At 38.1% G+C, this 19,809-nt stretch overlaps 1 protein-coding gene across 1 annotated transcript; it reads left to right on the forward strand.

Moving 5' to 3' along the window:
* Positions 1-2,237: 2,237 nt before the first annotated feature.
* SLC40A1 (solute carrier family 40 member 1) lies at positions 2,238-19,101 on the forward strand. The gene is made up of 8 exons (XM_083350518.1): positions 2,238-2,809; positions 4,522-4,589; positions 8,898-9,057; positions 10,749-10,864; positions 11,860-11,986; positions 14,824-15,069; positions 15,556-16,206; positions 16,911-19,101. Exons 1-8 carry the CDS (start codon positions 2,764-2,766, stop codon positions 17,228-17,230), a joined length of 1,734 nt encoding a protein of 577 aa, XP_083206644.1. The 5' UTR covers positions 2,238-2,763; the 3' UTR covers positions 17,231-19,101.
* Positions 19,102-19,809: the final 708 nt, after the last annotated feature.

The following is a 19,809-nucleotide window of genomic DNA, read 5'->3' on the forward strand; positions in this document are numbered from 1 at the left end:
TTTTCTGTAGCAGCTTCCTTATTATGGAGCTTTCTCCCCAATGTGGTTAGGCTTGCTTCCTCTTTTCATCCTATAAATGGCTGGGGAAGGCATGGCTGTTCATTTGCTCTTTAATAGTATATTTATTTATGTACTATATTAGTATGCCACCCATTCCCAAAGGCTCTGTAATAGTTAATTGCACTTTATGACTTCATTACTAGGCCCTAGTTTTAATGTGCAAAAACATTTGTAAACTATTTGCACATATATTGTTTATATTGTTCTTCATGTGACTATTGTCCGGAGTGTCTATGTGCAATAGAGTAATGCAAAAAGATTCCAATAAATAGGATTGTTACGAGATGATTTCCGAGTGGGTTTTTTTCCTTTTGACTGCCACAATAAGAAAACAGAAGATGGCTGATATATGCTGTCTTTCTGGGTTTGCTTCCATTAAAAAATGGATGTGATTTATTAAGACAGGAAATAAACTTATAAATGTGTACTATTCTGAACTCTACTCTGTTTGGGGAGGCTATATATTTTGGCTGAAACTGAAATGGATTACCAATGCTTAACATCTTTTACAAAGAACGGAATCTCCCCTAGAAACCTTTTGAAAAGATATTAATGCTTCCCAATGAACAAATGTTTTGATTTATTATTATTAATTATTATTTCCCATATTCTAGGATAAGGGTTAAAAACATTGTGTATACTAATTAAACATTGGGCACAAATTAAGCCCCTCGAGTACATCATTTTCCCTTTTAATTTGTCCATTTTTTGAGGGGGAAAAAAATCTCAGTGTTTCTTTTATTGCCACAATAGCTTCATGATGACAAAGTACCATTGAATTATATAGAAATGATAATAAGTTTCCATTTTAAGGTTCCTCCCTTCCTATTCATTTATAATCAGTCTTTCCAAGACTAACATTTTGGTAAGAAAAAGCTTGTATTGCCCATTTTGCCAATAACTCTCAAATTATTTTGGATAAATTTGGAGCCAATCAATAGTAAAAACAAGCAAAATTATCATTTCAAAATATACAAACAAGTAAACAAGCAAATTACAAGTATCACAACAAAGAAAATAATTGAAAAGGAAAACACTGTTTAAAAGGAACCAGTTTTTGATAGAGAACTACTAAAAGTGCCTGTCAACCTGCCAGTTTAAAAAAAAAATACCTGCTTGGAGGTTTTATATTTTTTTTCTTTTCAAATGTACAGTTGTATATCTTTCTTTATACATGTTAGTCCAAATATGTAAAGATCACCATCATATTGTTGTTGATTCCAAATTGATTGGCATCTTGAGTTTGACACTGCTGCATACAAACTAATCTACCACAAATTCCTGTGTTTTTCCATGTATGAAAATAAACGTTATTTTTCAGGGGTATGCCCCCATTTTCCAGGATTCCAGCATAGGAAGCTTGGATGGGGGGGGCAGGGGAAACCTTGAAAAGGTTGTTTTAGATTTATGGGTTTTTCCTTCTTAAGTTAATTTTTTTCACTTGTTAAATAAGGATATTGCATAGAAGAAATAAGGTCAACTAAAGAAGTAAATAACGACAGCCCAATGAGAGAACAGCAGACTCAGCTTTTTAACATTTAACTTTATGGTCTGACATATTTGCACCGAAACGACAAACTTCATTGTTGTGTTCATGTCTGTTTTATTCATTTATAAAACATACACGTGCCATAATAAAAGCTCCCATTAAACCAACCCCCCCCCCAAAATGGCTTATAAACAATAAAGTTTCGATGGGAAAAATCAATAAAACCCGCTCACAGCCAAAACAAAAGAGAAACTAGCGCTAAATCAAAAAACGACGCACAGGGGGGGAAAAAAGGTTAAAATACACAAAACTTTATTAAAAGAGGCGAGGGGAGGGGGGTGTTACAACATAACCAAATGATCTCCGGATCGCTACGATCTCCCCCCCTCCCGTACACCGGCTTTGGGGTTGAACGCTTTCGAGAGGTAGGCAAGAGGCTTGCCCGAAGAGGACGCCCTGCATTATTTTCAGGGTGTTGTGTCGTTTCGGTGCAAACGAGGGTGCTCAGGGGTGGAGATTCCGGTCAGCCTTGCCAGAACTATAAAAGGGCCCCCCCCTTGCTGTCAGTCGCAGCCTCCCCAAAAGGCGCCAAGAACCCCAACCTCGAGTCCTCCTCCTCCTCCTCCTCCTCCCCGAGGTCGCAGCCCGGGCTCAGCCTCTGAAACGCAGAAGCCACCCGAGACGGACCGACGGGCGGAGATATGCAAATCATCTGGGCTCTGATAGGTGATTTCCCCGGCTCTCCTCCCCCTTGGCTCGGCCCCTCGTGGCTAGCGTTTTATAAACAGGCGGCTCTAGCCGCGAGGCACAACAAGAGGCCAAAGCGAGCGGCGGCCCGGAGCAGAGAGGGCGGCGGCGAGAGTTTGACGAGGGCGGTGGGCTCTTTGCCGGGCCCCCCTTTTTCTCTCGGGGCCGCTCTTGGCCTCCGCGGGGGCATAAGGCCATTCCTTTCCGACTTCAGCTACAGTGTTAGCTAAGTTTGGAAAGACCAAAGAGAGGGAAGCCGTTGCATCCTCCTGCACCCCTTTTTAGCTCACCCCCCCTCTTTCCCGCGTTTTTCTGCTTTCTATATCTCTCTCTCTCTCATATACTTCCACCCCTCTCTCTCTCTCTCTGTGTGTGTGTGTGTTGCCTCTGCGCTTGAAAGGGCTTGACAGCCGCCGCCACTGAGCAAGAAAACAAAACAAAACGGGGAGAGGTGACCGCGGATTGCCATGGCTCGGTCTGCAGCGGAACGACAGAACAGCCGAGGCTGTTGTGGTGAGTGCGCGGGGGGCCAGCGGGCTGGGCTGGGCTTGAAGGAACGGCAGCGGTGCGGGGAAAGCCGTGCTGGAAGGGTTAAATGGAGCCTTGGTGGAGCAGTGGGCTAATGCAGGAGTCTTCAAACTTGGCCCTTTTATGACTTGTGGACTTCAACTCCCAGAATTCCTCAGCCAGGCATGCCTGGCTGAGGAATTCTGGGAGTTGAAGTCCACAAGTCATAAAAGGGTCAAGTTTGAAGACCCCTGGTATGCCTCCTTAAGCAACACCAGCTGCCTGCAATTAGTGCAGGTTCGAGTCCCACCAGGCTCAAGGTTGACTCAGCCTTCCATCCTTCCGAGGTAGGTAAAATTGAGGACCCAGATTGTTGGGGGCAATTAAGCTGACTTTGTAATAATGCCGCTTGGGGGGGGGGGGGGGCGAAAGCCCTAATAAGTAGGCATATACATAGAATGAAGGCTATTGCTAAGCACATTTGATTTGTGCTTCGATTGTAAGCCGCCCTGAGTCTTCGGAGAAGGGCGGGATATAAATGGGATTAAAATAAAATAAATAAAATAAAACGCCGGTGGACCCGCTGGGCACGTCGTGCAGGGAAGGCGGCTTTTTTTTTTACTTCCCCGGGGCGCGAGTGGGGCTGGTGCGCGTGGAGGGATGGAGGGGCGGGCAGGACAAAGCGGCCAGTCTGCAAAACAGAAAGAAAAAGAAGAAAAAAGAAGAAAAAAGAACGGGGAGGGGGGAAGCACGATTCGAGCATCAAGTGGACCGTCGGGGAAGAGAAGAGGGCTTTTCCTCTTTCTGCGAAGTTGACTCCAAGCATAAAGGAACCCCGCTTCTTTTTTTTTTTTTTTAGAAACGGGGTTTAAATAATATTGGGGCACTGGAAAGGAAGGGGATGCTGCTAGAGTGGGGGTCTTCAAACTCGGCCCTTTTATGACTTGTGGACTTCAACTCCCAGAATTCCTCAGCTAGGCGTGCCTGGCTGAGGAATTCTGGGAGTTGAAGTCCACAAGTCATAAAAGGGCCGAGTTTGAAGACCCCTGTGCTAGAGGAATCCTCTTGTTGCTCTTTTGATAAAAGATGCTTCAGAGCAAGCCCTGACGAACTGTTATTATAAGGTATAAGGCATGACGTTCATGTCCAGGAGCATATCAAATGAGAACTGCGGGGAGACTGGGCTATCTACAGGCTGTATGTATCATTTTTCTCAGGTTGCCATCCCCAAATGGGATGTTTCCTGCCAGAAAAATGGAGTTGATGCAGTTGCTTTTATGTCCTTTGGACAACTTTCTGATTAAAATTCTAACTGGTAGGTGAACCCAGTTATCCCTTCTGTATTTGATTGGAGAGCTGCCCTTCCAAGTGTATGCACAGCACCTATAAATAAAAACATATTTGTGATGAAGGATTTTATGGACATGGAATGGGAGTAATAGAGATGATCATGGACCGCATAATATATTGACTAGCAAAAGGTATTTTAAGGCAGTTAATAAACTTACTAATTAAAGGCTGGCAAGTATTTCTTGAAATATTTACATTAATGAGTAACTGTCAAGTTACCTTAGTAGCAGAAGTAAAATAAATATCACATTCAAATTAATTCTTTAAAAGAAGATTCTGAATAGTATGGTAATAACAAACACTTGCAGTCAATAATTTACTAGGCATCAACCTGTGTTCATTACAGTGCTTTGTTCTTTCCATCCTAGAATCCTGTATTAGCTATTTGACATCTGCAAAAGTCCTCCTGTACTTTGGACATGCCCTGTCCACTTGGGTAAGTGAAATAAAACCACAGGAATTTGCATTTGATTTGAGGATAGTTAATATGTATTACAATTACTTGGATACAAGTGCATTTATATTACTATATTATATTTAGCAAAAATACATCTGGTAAATTTTGCTCTGGCATAAATTACAAAATCACTCCTTTGGGATGCTACAGTCAGTAATACTACAATTAAGACTAGAGTTTGGACTTTCTAATTTATGGATAAAGCCCATGATTCACTGATTTTAAAGAACCTCATACAGTTGTTGAAAGGTAGGTTCAGATCCAGCCATATTTAAGGATAGATATTTTGAAATTGGTGGACCTTAGCCTGATAATTATAAATTTGTTCCCTTGGTTTCAATATGTCTACTTAAAAAGTCACTGGCTGGACTCAACCTACTGTTTACAAAATAAAATGAACTTTGCATCTGATTTTAGGCATTTTTATTCTTTTGACAAGCTTCCATTTTTTTCAAGCAATGCTTGGAGCTCAATTATCAATGGATTTAACTCTTAGTAATTTTTGATATTCTATGGATACAAAGTTCAAGGTTTTGCATTGGAAATAGAAACTACTACTAGAAATTAATTGTTCAAGAACTTGGATTTGCATCACAATTTAGAGAAAGCAGAACTTTTTTAAAAAAAGCAAATAGAGTACATTGCATTTCCAAGCAAAATTTAAAACAGCAGTTGGTAATGTTTATGTTAGCTTAGCTACTGGTTTTAGTTATTTTAATTGTTATGAATTGTGACCTATTAATGTTTACCAATGTCTTATTTTCAGAATTTTAGAAGAGTGTTTGTGTTATGGTACATTGAAATATTCACTTTTCCTGCAGTGTTCTATATTTGAATTAAAAAATTGTTTATTTTTTCACTGCAGTAGTAAGAGTTTACATGAAAAAATATCTGATTCTCAACAGTTTGAAAAAAATATTTACTCAGTCTACTTTTATTCTGCCTTTCTACTTAAAAATATTCAAATAAATTAGAAACAACATTCAAAATATATCCTATATTTAAAATTATGATTAAAAGTATGTATGAAAGAGAGAGACAGAAAAAGTATTAGGCTGATGAACCTGACACCTACATTTTGATGTAAACCTGGCTTGATTATAAAGTTACTAATTAGTGTAAGAATTTAATATAAAAGCATTGTATATGCTCTACTACAGGGGTGTCAAACTCAATTTCATTGAGGGCCACATCAGCATTGCAGTTGCCCTCAGGGGGCCGGGTGGGTGTGGCCAGGGTGGGCGTGGCCTACTGGGTGGGCGTGGCTAGAGTGCGTATGGCCTGGGTGGGCGTGGCCAGCTCTACATCGTTCGCATCAAGGGTGCCTATGGGGGCCTGGGCAGGAGTGGGACAGGTCTCTGGCAGAAGGAGGGTCTCTGGGCCAGAGCCAAGGCAGTGGGGGCCGTTCCCTCACTGTTTCCAGGATGGCTTTGCGGGCCACATGAAACCACTTCGCGGGCCGGATCTGGCCCCCGGGCCTTGTGTTTGACATGTCTGCTCTACTATGACTGTTTAGCTCTCTGTCATGAATAGTAGTTCTTAATTTAAGATCATGACCATCCTCATTAAAATGTCCAAAAGATGTCTATCATTTTATCATCATAAAAATGTGTTTGATATGAAAATCAGTTTCTCACTGATTAAAATTAATAACTATAACAATAGTATGTTTGATTATCTCTTGATTTAATGAATTATATGACTAGCGTTATGATCCAATAAGGAATTAAGCATTATTTATTTCACTGGATTGCTTTTGGGAATTTAGAATTATGGCATAATTTTAAATGGCTATGAAGTTTGTATGATGCCAGAATATACTTGTAAAATTTTCTGCATAATTCATTAATGATAGCTTAGACTCATATATTGTCTGCCTAAGTCATTCTTTCTTTAAGTAGAAAGTAAACAGGCAAATGAGTCACTGAAGCAGTAGGCGTGAGCTTAAATGGACTCCAGAAGATGGTAGAGGACAGGAAGGCCTGGAGGAACATTGTCCATAGGGTCGCGATGGGTCGGACACGACTTCGCAACTAACAACAACAAAACAGGCAAATATAATAATATTGTCTGGCTAAATCATTTTTTCTTAAATAGAAAGCAAACAGGCAAATACTTTTGTAAAGTAGCTAACCTTTTATAACCATTAGTTAAATTAAGTTTATAAATACTGCAACTTCAGTAAATATCAGTATTGCTGATTTAGCTATTAACTTGGAAGTAAGAAACTCTTGCTAGAACTTCAAAAAAGCATGTTTACATCTTGAGTTAAAAACTGAGGCTTCCACTTCATGGCAAAGTCAAAAGTAATTACATTTTTAGAGCCCAATGAATCTGCTTCCTTATTAGACTAGTGGTAACTTCATTAAACTGTGGTCAGTTCATACCTTATACAAAAGCAAACTCAGAAGTGAAGAGTACATTCCAAAGAGTTGATGTTAACCATGATTTTCTAACAAACTTACCTCATCAACCTGTATACTGTATTCCTAACTTATGTTTGCCAGCAGACACTGAAATACCTTTAGGAGTGCACATAAAATAGATTGGGCCTATGTCATATGCTTTATAACACTTGGGTGGATTCCCAAAGAGGCATTTGTAGTGCAAACACACCTTGCCTTATTGTCAGAAGATTTATGAGAGGCCAAGTGAAGGGTATTTCTAACCCAGCGTTTCCTCAATGCTAGTTTTTGTCTTCCTCTAACAATATATTTTTTTTTAAAAATTCAATATTTCCACAGATACTTCAGATTAATAATCCCCTCATTGTTGTCAGATTGTTTCTTTCTTCTATGATTGCTTGCATTCAGGCATTTATATACGAGCAACTTTGGTGTTATTGTTAGTTACCTGTTTTTTTTGTTGTTGCTAACAAAAGGGGACAAATATGTGCAAAGAACGGAGATAATGCATGCACGCATATCAGATAGGCTGCTAAAATATGAGCATTGCAAAAGAAATGGTCATTAGAGATATCAGCTGTCCAGTCTTGTTTGGTTGTTTTCGGTTCTTTCAACGATTTGACTAGGTATTGAGTTAACGGGGATCAGAATTGGTAATTCCTGTATTTTTCATGGACAGAACAATGGAATGCTAATTGTTTGTAGCAGAGTTACTTATTATTAGGACTTGTAAGAAAACCCAAACACAAAACTTGACAAGAACAACTGACACCGCCCCAAGTTCTTCTGTGAGTGAGATGGGCAATCTTTAAATTCGATGAATAAATACATAATAATTCCTACCAGTCTAGACGTTAAAGAGATTTTTCACTCTGCTAGCGATAATGTTGTATTTTATGAGGCAATATGTAGGTCTTAAGAGAGTCTTTTCCAGGTATTTTGAGATTCACAATTTCCAGTGGTCATGCAATCCAAAGATATTAATGTTATAATTGTAGGTTTGGTTGAAGGTTATTTGTTGTTTACAGTGCAGAGAAAGCTTACAATACAGCAAATACAAAACGAGTAAATATAAATAACAAAAATTATATAAAAACTATCTCTCACACACTAAAAGCTTGTCAGAAGTAGGTAGATTTATTGTGAAACAATGAAAGGAAAACAAGATCTTACCTAGCAAGGTACCACTACTAAAAAAGCACGCCCCCATTCAATTTGAATGTATTTCATTGATGGTACCGTATTTGCAATGACCTCCCTGTGTAGATGTTGATATTAATTAATATATTTTATATATATCTAGGGTGTCTTGTCCAAGCATACCTCTTAGCACTACAATATGGACACAGTATTGTTGGTAGTCCTAGTTTATGTACATGCTGAGTTGCTGGATGCATCTTATATATAATGGACTTCTTAGAACTTGGAAAAGAGAATGATAGTTTTTAAAATATTCCCTGGGATAGAACATCTGTACAGTCCACCTTGTATTAGCGAATTAAATAGCAATTTCCTTACTGCTTCAGGAAGCAGCCTACTAGGGGGATCAAAGAATCCCCAGCAAAAATAATGTTAATAACTGGGGTGCTAAAGTCCATGTATCTTGTTCTCAAGATTCTGTAACCTATCCCTTTTTTCCCTTTTAATGAATCCAATTATTAAGACTATATGAGAATCTAGCCATTTTGGATAAGGGTGGCTCTTAGAGGCCTGAAAATGTAATATATACATATTTAAGTGATATATCATGTGTTTTGCTATTTTATTGCTATTTACTTTGAATGTTGCATATAACACCTTGCAGTCTGCCCAAAGTTTTCTACTTACAGTGTTTGCAGATTTAAAAAGCAATGAATAATTTAACATATTGTATTCATTCTAGGGGGACCGTATGTGGCATTTTGCAGTGGCTGTCTTCCTGGTTGAATTATATGGAAACAGTTTGCTCCTAACCGCTGTTTATGGATTGGTTGTGGCAGCTTCAGTTCTTGTTTTAGGTGCCATTATTGGAGACTGGGTAGACAAGAATTCAAGGCTCAAAGGTTAGTAGTGTCATACTTTGTGACTGAAGGATGTTTGCATGGAATAAGGGAAAACTAAATCACAAAAAAGCATGGAATTTGCTGAAGCAATTGTGTCATTGCCAAGTTTTTAATTACAGCATGCTTACTTTAAAGTACAGTATGCCCATTTGGCTGATTGCACCTAATTAAGCTTGAAAAACTTTACCAGACTTATTGACCATCCTAAAATAGAATCCTCAGCTGCATAGCACAACCTAGTCATAGATTTCCATAAGGTTTCAAAGTTGGTTGATTTTGGAAGGCTCTGAAAAGTCTACAGAAAAGCCAGTTACATGGAAGATCATATGAAAGCCATGGGCTAGCCCAGGGGTCGGCAACCTTGGCTCTTTTATGACTCACGGACTTCAACTCCCAGAATTCCCGAGCCAGCATAGCTGGCTCGGGAATTCTGGGAGTTGAAGTCCGTGAGTCATAAAAGAATTCTGGGAGTTGAAGTCCGCGAGTCATAAAAGAGCCAAGGTTGCCGACCCCTGGGCTAGACTGATAGATTAAACAAACATAAGGGAGCAAACCATTTTTTTGTATTGCCGCCAAGAAGAGCCTTGGTGGAGCAGTGGGCTAATGCCTCCTTAAGTAACACCAGCTGCCTGCAATTAGTGCAGGTTCAAGTCCCACCAGGCTCAAGGTTGACTCAGCCTTCCATCCTTCCGAGGTAGGTAAAATGAGGACCCAGATTGTTGGGGGCAATAAGCTGACTTTGTAATAATGCCACTTGGGGCCCCCGAAAGCCCTAATAAGCAGGCATATACATAGAATGAAGGCTATTGCTAAGCACATTGATTTGTGCTTCTTAGATTGTAAGCCGCCCTGAGTCTTCGGAGAAGGGCGGGATATAAATGGGATTAAAAAAAAAAAGAAAAGTTAATGGTCATGTTCATCAAGCACCAGGTATCAAGTTTGACTTAAAAGAAATTTTATACCTTTACTCTTTAATGCAAAATTAAAAGGTCACATCCCCACTTCAGAAAAAAAAACATTGGTTTTTCTGTTAACATTGATGTAAAGGATTGCACAATAAGTATCTCATTCAGAATGGCTATGAAAATAACAAATAGACTGCCCAGTCATATCTGTGTTTACTTATTCTTTAAGAATTACAAGCTTCACTGGGACTTATTCCATAATGAGGCATGACTATAGGACCTGCAACTACTTTAGAATAGTAATTTGAACTGTTTATTAAAAATGCACAGTAGGGACGCTACCTCATACTTCAGTGTCTTCCATAATTATGTTATGTGCGCTTCAGAATTAATGTTTAAGTTATTAATATGACTTAAATCTTGTCTAAGTATTTGACTAAATGCTTCACAAATAATTAGTGTACACAAAGCTAATTTTGAATAATGAATGTCCATTAGATGTAAATATCAACTACTCAAGCTGGGTGTTTCCTCCTTGGTACTAGCGTTAGCAATTTTAAAACAATGCTTTCACATCAAGAAGGGACCGTCCATTGTCTAATGCTGTTTAAGCACTAATGCAAAGGTGAATGTCTCACTTTCTTTTACTTGTTAAGACCATATTTAGGACATTGCCCTAAAAATGTTGTCTTGAGAACAGGTGTAAACATCTTGATTTAATAATAGACTGAAATATTTCCCATTTTAAATATTGACATTTTGTGCTCTTTCTTTTTTCCTAAACAGTAGCCCAAATGTCCTTAATTGTGCAGAATGCATCCGTCATTTTGTGTGGCATCCTTCTGATGATCGTTTTCCTGTTTAAAACGCAGCTTATAAATTTGTATCAAGGATGGCTTCTTGTAAGTACACAGAATTTAAAAACATTTATAAGCATATACAAAGTACTTTGCTATTTGCTGTTTTTTGAAAAAAAATATTAATGTTTTGTAGTCAGCTTCAAGCTTTAGGTAGGTTTTTGATCAGTTTTAACCTTTAGTGTGTGATAATTGTCAATACCTATACAGTCGACTCCATTTACGCCAGTAAAGCCAGATCAGTTTGCCTTCACAAGTTTGTGTTAGCGCATCATGAGTATTGATTGCAAAGAACCACTGACTGCAAATGGAGATACACTGATTCTTAAAAAGAGTGAGAGATCAGGACTGGAGAAATTTCAGACAGCTAAAGTGTTTTCTATCATGGTAGGTAGTGGTCATTTTTGCAGCCAGCCAGCCTTAAGCAGAAGGATTATATCAAGCTATGCTATGACTTATGATAACTGTTCTTTGTTTACTAAACTTTGTTCATAACTGTTCTTTGTTGACTAAATTTTGCATATTACCATGGTTCATAAACCACAATTAGCTGTATCTTTGATAGGTTCACTATATAATAATTACAGGGGTTGAATCCAGAGAATTGTCCATGGAAAGAAGGAGCAGGTTCTGGATTTCCTGTCTTCCTTTGTCCCAGCCAGCCCCCCCCCCCCAAAAAAAAACCCCTCACATATCTAGAATTATAGTTACAGGGTCATAGGGATAGAAAGCATGGCTAGGAGAGTTCCAAGGAAGAAGAAAACAGAGAGGTCTCTGATTTTCTTCAAATGTATTTCATCCTCCCAAATGAAAACAAGGTCTTTAGATCCTGGAGATGTTTTTGGAGAGAGCTTTGGGGCTATGGGTTAAGGAAAGAGTAGGGAGATCAGTTTATGTCTGCTCCCTATGTAGCCAAATATCTTGAGATGTAAAATTCATGCAAAAATCAGCAGTTCAGGTGGGGATGTTGATTTAAATAGTGGAGGGAAGGCCTGTACTTGCTTTCTTTTTCCATAAACAAGTTCTTTCCATTCCCATAGACCTTGTGCTATATTCTAGTCATCTCAATAGCAAACATTGCAAATTTGGCCAGTACAGCCACAGGAATCACCATACAGAGGGACTGGGTGGTTGTTGTTGCTGGTGACAATAGAAGCACATTAGCAGGTAAGGTATATTTGTTTACCTTATTTTATTCTGCATGACCAGGTTTTAAAAAAAGTGAATTTAACATATTTTGCTGAACCCATTGTGAGAACATGAGTTTAGATTTTTTTTTAGTTCTTCTTTTTCTAGTTCCTTGGATAAAGCAACAGATCAGAGGATTACGGTACCTAATTTGTATGAACAAGTAGTCAACTCAATCGATTATAGTTTTATCAAGATTTAGCAAACAAGTTGTAATACTCCTTAAAATACTACTTTGTCACTTCTTTGTCAAAACAATATTGTTTACATGGTAAGGAAAGAATTATTCAACAATTCATCGAGTCAGTCAATCAATTTATGTAGATGCCTGCTCAACATGCAACTCAGGATAGCATACACAGTTAAAAACAATAAATACTCATCATCATCCAAAGAATAAAATACAAAGTGCATTGTGCCAGAAACAGCTCAGGCAATTCAAAATAATTAAACAAGAAAGGCTTACAAATTCTCCTGACTTTGTGCCTAGTGGAAAGACCAAATCACTAGAGCCATTCAGAAGCAGGGCAGAATTGGGGACACGTGGATTTTGGAAGGAATACTGTTCCATGGGGCAGGCATAGAGACAAAAAGACACATCTCCTGGTCCCATCAGGTGACCATACTTAAGTGATGGAACTTGGAGCATGCCCACTTGGTCATCTGACATCAAGCAGGCAGAGGTAATTGGAGGCAGGCAATTTTGCAAGTATCTAGGCCCATTCTACTTCTACCAAATTAGATAGGATCATGCTACTTCTTCTATAGAAAGAAGGGTAGGTTGTGTTGCAAACTGACAACAGCAGCCTTAAGTTCTAATCCTAAGCATTCTGAGTTGTAATGGTAACTGTGGATAAGGATGAAATAGAAGTAATATGCTTCGAATTATCCCACAGGTCTTTATAGCTGAAACTAACAATTCCAAATGACCCTCGGATATACATTGAATTGCAACTAATTGTTATATACCATGATGCCAAGTTCTTTGTGCTCTATATTTTTTCTGATTGCAATAACATTTCACTGAGAATATATTTATGTGGACAAATGGTATCCAGCTCTTCCATTTTAAAAAAATGCTCTAAAACAGACATGTCAAACACAAGGCCCGGGGGCCGGATCTGGCCCGCAAAGTGGTTTCATGTGGCCCGCAAAGCCATCCTGGAAACAGTGAGGGAACGGCCGCCATGGCCCTGGCCCAGAGACCCTCCTTCTGCCAGAGACCCTCAGATCTGTCCCACTCCTGCCCAGGCCCCCATAGGCACCCTTGATGCGAACGATGTAGAGCTGCCACACCTACCCAGTAGGCCATACGCACTCTATCCACACCCACCCAGTAGGCCACGTCCACCCTGGCCATACCCACCCGGCCCCCTGAGGGCAACCGCAGTGCTGATGCGGCCCTCAATGAAATTGAGTTTGACACCCCTGCTCTAAAAGATTCCAGCAGCTTTCCAGTGCAAACATGGACATCCCCAGGGAGACTAAATGATTGAAAGAGTATGATAGCACCAACACACACAAAACTCCTTTGCCTATTTTTATCAGATACCAGAATATAAGTATTTAAGGACAACATTTACCTGATGATGCCACTGTGTATCCATCATCATCTGGACACCATTAAAATTAAAATTGTGTCCTGTTTTCTATTTTAAAACTAAGTTACATGTTTCATAGAGTCATGCAATATTTGTTGCAAGAAGGTACCATTTTACATCATAGGCAGGTAGTGAAATGTTGCTCTGCTCCTAAAAATATTTCCAATTTACATATGGAACAGGAATAGTTAGATTGGAAGTAACCAGTAGACAACTGTAACAAGGGAAAAGTGTGCATTTTTCTTCTATAATAGCCTGCTTTTTTCTATTTGTAGTCAACTCAAAACGTTGAATGATGTGAGCTTTAAGATGGATAAAAGCATATGCCTTTTATGCAATGCTAGTTAAATACTAGAATTTGATGAAACAAGATGTAACAATAATATATAAAAGATTATCTGGTTTAAGGTTAGTGTGGGTAAGAAGACTGAGATAGACATAATAAATCTGCACCCAATATTTGTTTAGAACAAATGTTACTATGTGCATGAATATTTATTTAATATATTTTATCTAGCCCTCAGGGAAGGTTAATGAAACAATATAAATATCTAAACATGTATTCATACTAAGCCAAATACTGATGCAACCAGAAAGTGTAAAATTGACAAAAACCCAAGAAAAAGTCAAAATAATCAATAATCAAGATTTAAGAAAAGACTAAAATTATAACTGCAAAGCCCAAAAAATAGCATTCTTTTTCTTCAGTAATTGTTTTATTGCAGAAGAACTTGTGAATAATACATTATGAAATACATATATTAGCTGGACACAGTGGTATAAGCTAGAAATTGTTCACACATAATAGTTTAGATAATTTGAAACTTCAAAGAAGAAAAAAGTTTGTTAAATATAAGTTCTAAAATGTTGACAAATATAATTGTTTAAATTATCCAATGAAAAATATGTAGTATTGATGGACAGTTGCAAAATAAATGATTGTATAATATAAAAAAGGTTTCTACCTTTATCTTAATGCTTATTATTAAGGTCTCCACTGTGCTATTGTTGAGATGATTTATAAATGTTAACAAAAATGAAAAGCAGAATAAAAGAAAAGAGAAGATGCTTGGTAAAGTACCGTAAGCAGTTTTTCAGCCGGCCTCATAAAAATTGCCATTTCTGAGCCTGCCTTTCATCATGTAGGTGTGGCACAGAAAAGAGAGTTATTTTGTGTGACATTGTCAAGTAACTAACTTCCACATTGGCTTATAGATATGAATGCTACCATACGAAGAATTGACCAGTTGACCAACATCTTGGCTCCCTTGGCCGTGGGACAAATCATGACTTTTGGATCACCAGTGATAGGGTGTGGATTCATTTCTGGCTGGAACTTGATTTCCATGTGTATAGAATATATGCTGCTCTTCAAAGTGTACAAGAAGACACCTGCTTTGGCTCACAAGGCTGGTCCAAAGGGTGAAGAGTCAGAACTGAAGCAGCTCAATGTACAAAAAGGTAACAGGATTTCAGAAGTTATCTTTGATCAAATACCAGCGATCTTTTGCATACTTTCTTGTCATTTTACGTTAGGCTGAGTTAATTATTCATTCTGTTCCCTTATAATTCTTTATATAGCATACTTTTAAAAATCCATTCCATTCCATTGGAAAAGACAATTAAGACAATGGCACACCTGCTGCTGAAGCACTTGATGTTTAGGGTTTATTTGACATACCCAAAGCCCTAAGTCAGAAGAGCAGACGTGAGGAAAGAGAAGCATTTGGTGCTTTCCTCCATTCTTTGTCTGTCTAATGGAGTGGGGCGGAAACCTTTCCCACTATGCAATGGGAACCAGTTTTTAAATGACAGTCAATGGTTTATAACCTGGCTCCGACTGAGGACGGAGCTCTAAAGTTCCTTGCCCAATAGCAGGTCTGTTGTTCATTGGTGCAAATTGGTTTGTTTGAATGGGCAATCCTTATCTGCTGCTTCTTTCTGCAGATGGTGAACCGAAAGGTACTGAAGGAGTCCAGTTAATTCACAAGAAAGAGAACGCTGTTTCTGAGCCTGAACAGGAAAATATTAGCTGTCTTTCTCGCATGACCGAGCCCTTCAGTACATTCCGTGACGGATGGGTTTCCTACTATAACCAGTCAGTGTTCCTTGCAGGTCTGGCCCTGGCGTTCCTTTACATGACCGTCCTTGGCTTTGACTGCATTACTACTGGCTATGCATACACTCAGGGACTGAGTGGCTCCACTTTAAGCATATTAATGGGGGCCTCTGCCTTAACTGGAATCATGGGAACAGTGGCCTTCACTTGGCTACGTAACAAATGTGGGTTAATTCGCACAGGCATCATCTCTGGAATAGCCCAGCTGTCTTCTCTTGTTTTGTGCGTGATCTCAGTGTTCACACCAGGAAGTCCTTTGGATCTCGCTGTTTCCCCATTTGCTGACATCAGTGCTAGGTTGTTTGAAAGCAGTCCATTACCCACCCTGGCGCCTGATGGTGATCTCTTTGAAACAACCTTTACCACTGAAATGCCTGCTTTGGTCAATGCAACGTCTTCGGATCCAGGATTAGCTCCCAGCCCGGTGTCTCTCATCTCTGTTAGCCTTCTGTTCGCGGGAGTCATTGCAGCAAGAGTTGGTACGTATATTCCTGTATGAAATACTCATCTTAGAAGACTAATCTATACTTCTGTAGCAGTTGTGGAATCTTTCGTAAATCATATATTAAATTTTAGATTTTCAGTTTGGTCTCTAGATACAGTTGGATTACAGTTTGTGATGTTTTAGATTGCAACTCTTAGAATTTCTAGGCAGCTGAGCATTCCAGGACTTGCTTCCCACTCCCAACACAATTGAAGAAGATTTTATTGATAAAAAGCTTTTAACACCATGTTCTTTTGCACAGGCATTCAGAAGCAAGTCTTGTCACATGGAGTGGGGAAAAATAAGCATGGGTTTAGGTGGCCTAAAAGGTCTTATTCTTATAAACAAATGCAAGATAAGTAAAATGGACTAAAAATTATAAATCTCAGTGGTGCAGAAATAGCGCCATCCTAGTTGCTGGGTGTATACAAGTGTAGCCTGCATTGCAGAAAGAAGAGCTTATCTATTTCCATATCACAGCCTTTTTTTCCAATCAGCAGAACTCTTCTCATTAGAAGACCAGAGCAGAGTTTTCCCATTGTATATATTTACAAAATGCGATGGCAAGACTCTTAAATGAAAAGAAGAGGATTTGTTTTGAAGAGTAGAGATCTGTGCTTAATAAACAAGTATTCTTCTCTTTCTCCTGCCCCCTTCAGCTGGAATTAAACACACTTTCCTTTTGTTTGCATTGAATAGGCCTGTGGTCTTTTGACCTGACAGTCACACAGCTGCTTCAGGAAAATGTGATAGAGTCCGAACGAGGTATCATAAATGGTGTCCAGAACTCCATGAATTATCTTCTGGATCTACTGCATTTCATCATGGTTATTCTGGCTCCTAACCCTGAAGCTTTTGGACTTTTGGTACTCATTTCTGTTTCCTTCGTTGCAATGGGTCATATCATGTACTTCCGTTTTGCCCATAAAAGCTTGGGGAGGAACTTCATTCTTTGCTGTACTCCTGAGCTAAAGTCAGTTGCCAATGAGCCCCCAAATTCTGATGAATCCAATGCATAGAGAGGATTTTGGCTCCTCCAGGTGTTTTCTCCAGTCCAAGTTGACTGACATGTTTTATTATGGGTCAGAAGCATTTGGCACCTTCTAAAATGGTGTTCCTTTCCAACACGACTTACCCACGACTTACCTTGTTTTACTTTGCCCTTGGGCACATAACCAGGTATGGATTTTTACCAGGTGCAAGAGATACACTTATTTATTTAAGAGGACATTTCCTCAGGAGTTAAAGTTTAATTTTTTTTTTTTAAAAAAAGCAGTTGACTAGAGGGATATAATATTGATTCTTTTCAAATACACAATTGCTATTGATTGGACTGGGCCGGAGATTAAAAAATAAAAATATGCTCTTATATTTAATATGATTAGCAGGTGTTACTTTTCTTATGTGGCATAGATGTGTAGGTTTTTTTTCTCTTTTTTAAAGAAATAGATGTGAAGAAAACATCATGCAAATCAATGACAGCAAAGTTTATTGATAAAGTTCTCAAATGTGCCTTTTTAACAAACAAACAAGACCTCTCTTCTGTGAAGTTACTTCTAGTTCAGTTTTGGAGAAACATCTGGGTTATTTTAGTATATTATCTGTATAAGAAATAATGCAAAATATTAGAGAATATGTATGTAGCACTTTATAGGAGGCAAGATTAACCTAGCATAAACCGAAGCTATTTATATAATATATTATAGCATTGTAAATCATAAGGGGGAAGGATTTTTGGTTTTATAAATTTTCAATAACATATTTACTAAGCCTTGGTTTCATAGTATTAAAGGCCAAATATATGAAGTGTGAGAACTAGGTTGTGTGTATGTGTGTTAATGAAAGAGAGTGCAAGAGAAAAGAAACATGCAATTATTTAAATTATTTAAAACACCTAAGCTGCAAATTGCAACCACTTATTTTACAATAGGCCTCCCGCCCCTAATACCTTGAAGAAATCAAGAATACGCCACGAGCAACTTCTTTGTATAAAATCCATTTCAAATGAATAGGAATTGACAAAAAAATGCAATTTGCTTCCTAGATGAACAATATGAGACATTATGTATGAATTTTGTGTGTATTCCTATCTTACGTATGTCAGTAATTTGGAGAAGAAATAAGCTGTAGCATGAGTGTAACTTGTGAACTCATGATTAATAGTTTAATCATGATTAAAGTGAAAGCTTGTCCCTGATCATAGATCTATATCTGCAGAAGCAACTTGCATCCAGAAGGATGCATAGAAGTATTTGTACTGTCAAACAGCTTCTTGGCAGCGCTGATGTTGGCAACTCCAAATGTATGTTGAGGCAAAAGTTTGGCGAAGACTGACAGTGGTGCATATCTTCTATTCAGTGGCAGGATTAGTGTAGTTCTACTGTGCTAATCAGCCAGCATGGTTTGCACTCGGAAGAAGGATCAGCATGCAGAGCCCTGTTTCACTTACACTGGTGAATTGGGGCACATCTGTATAGTTTTAATGTTTTACAGAGCTGATACCTTTTTTAAAAAGTACATTTTATACCCTAGCTTACTAAAAATGCTATTTTAAATAAGTTGCAATTTGTTTGGGAGTTGTGTGTGTGTGTTTTTAAAAAAAACTTGTTAATGTAAAAGCAAATTGATTATCAGTGACCGACAATGCCATCTATGTATGAATTGCTTTTGGAGACATTTTATGGTATGCAGAAATGAGTACAATGCTTCTTACAGTAAGTTTCATGCACTTTGGGGGAAATTGCAGTAATAATGCTACAAGCACTTTGCTTTCAAATAGAGTTGAATCCTCTTACTCTACTCTGGAGTTTTGCTAAATGTAATTTTCAACTTCTGTTGTTAAATATTTGTAAAATATTTGTATGCATAAATATAAACTATTTTTCACATTTTTGCCTTTTCTTCATTTGGGTAATATATTTTGCACACAATACAGTTAATCCCATATCTGAAATTAAGTGGCAATTCACAAGACCTGTGTTTAGAATTTTCTCTATAATTCTTAAACTGAAACTGAATTTTATACACAGATAAAATGGAGATATGATTGCTTCTAGCATAATGAATTGTAGACAAGTCTTGGATTGATTTGAGAGAATTATAGTAGCAGTTTGAAAGCAAACAAAAATCCCATATACTGAATGTTATAATTCATTATTGCATATATTTAATATAGTGTCAACTCAATACTGTTTTCAATGTCATTACAAAATTGTATTTAGTCCAATTTTAAACTTCCTTGATAAATAACTCAAAAGGATAAATACATAGTTACTTCCTTGGATCAAAACAAACTTGGATTGGACACTGAGTGGCTAATGTTTTGTCTTTTTAAAGGGGGATTGTAATATCTCAGCATTTCTATGATGATGATGATGAGTGGAGAAGAAACATATAATCTGAAAACATATTGTTTGGGAGACATATCTATTTTTATAGCATGCCTACTAAAATTGACCAGTAAAATGTATTTTAAGGAAAAGAATAATAGGAAAACAACACTATTACCTATTTTATTTATAGAATTTATATCTTACCTTTTTATTTTATACCAGTGGTCTCTGACCTCTGAAAATAAAATTCGTCCATCAGAAAAGAC

This window comes from Vipera ursinii, assembly GCF_947247035.1.
Source record: "Vipera ursinii genome assembly, chromosome: 1".
Taxonomy (NCBI): Eukaryota; Metazoa; Chordata; class Lepidosauria; order Squamata; family Viperidae; genus Vipera; species Vipera ursinii.

Excerpts from the sequence above, each read along its gene's own strand:
- SLC40A1 (XM_083350518.1), top strand. The coding sequence starts at position 2,764 with ATGGCTCGGTCTGCAGCGGAACGACAGAACAGCCGAGGCTGTTGTG. Across the intron at positions 15,070-15,555 it reads GCAGCTCAATGTACAAAAAG|ATGGTGAACCGAAAGGTACT; the intron begins GTAACAGGATTT and ends TTCTTTCTGCAG. Across the intron at positions 16,207-16,910 it reads AGTCATTGCAGCAAGAGTTG|GCCTGTGGTCTTTTGACCTG; the intron begins GTACGTATATTC and ends TGCATTGAATAG.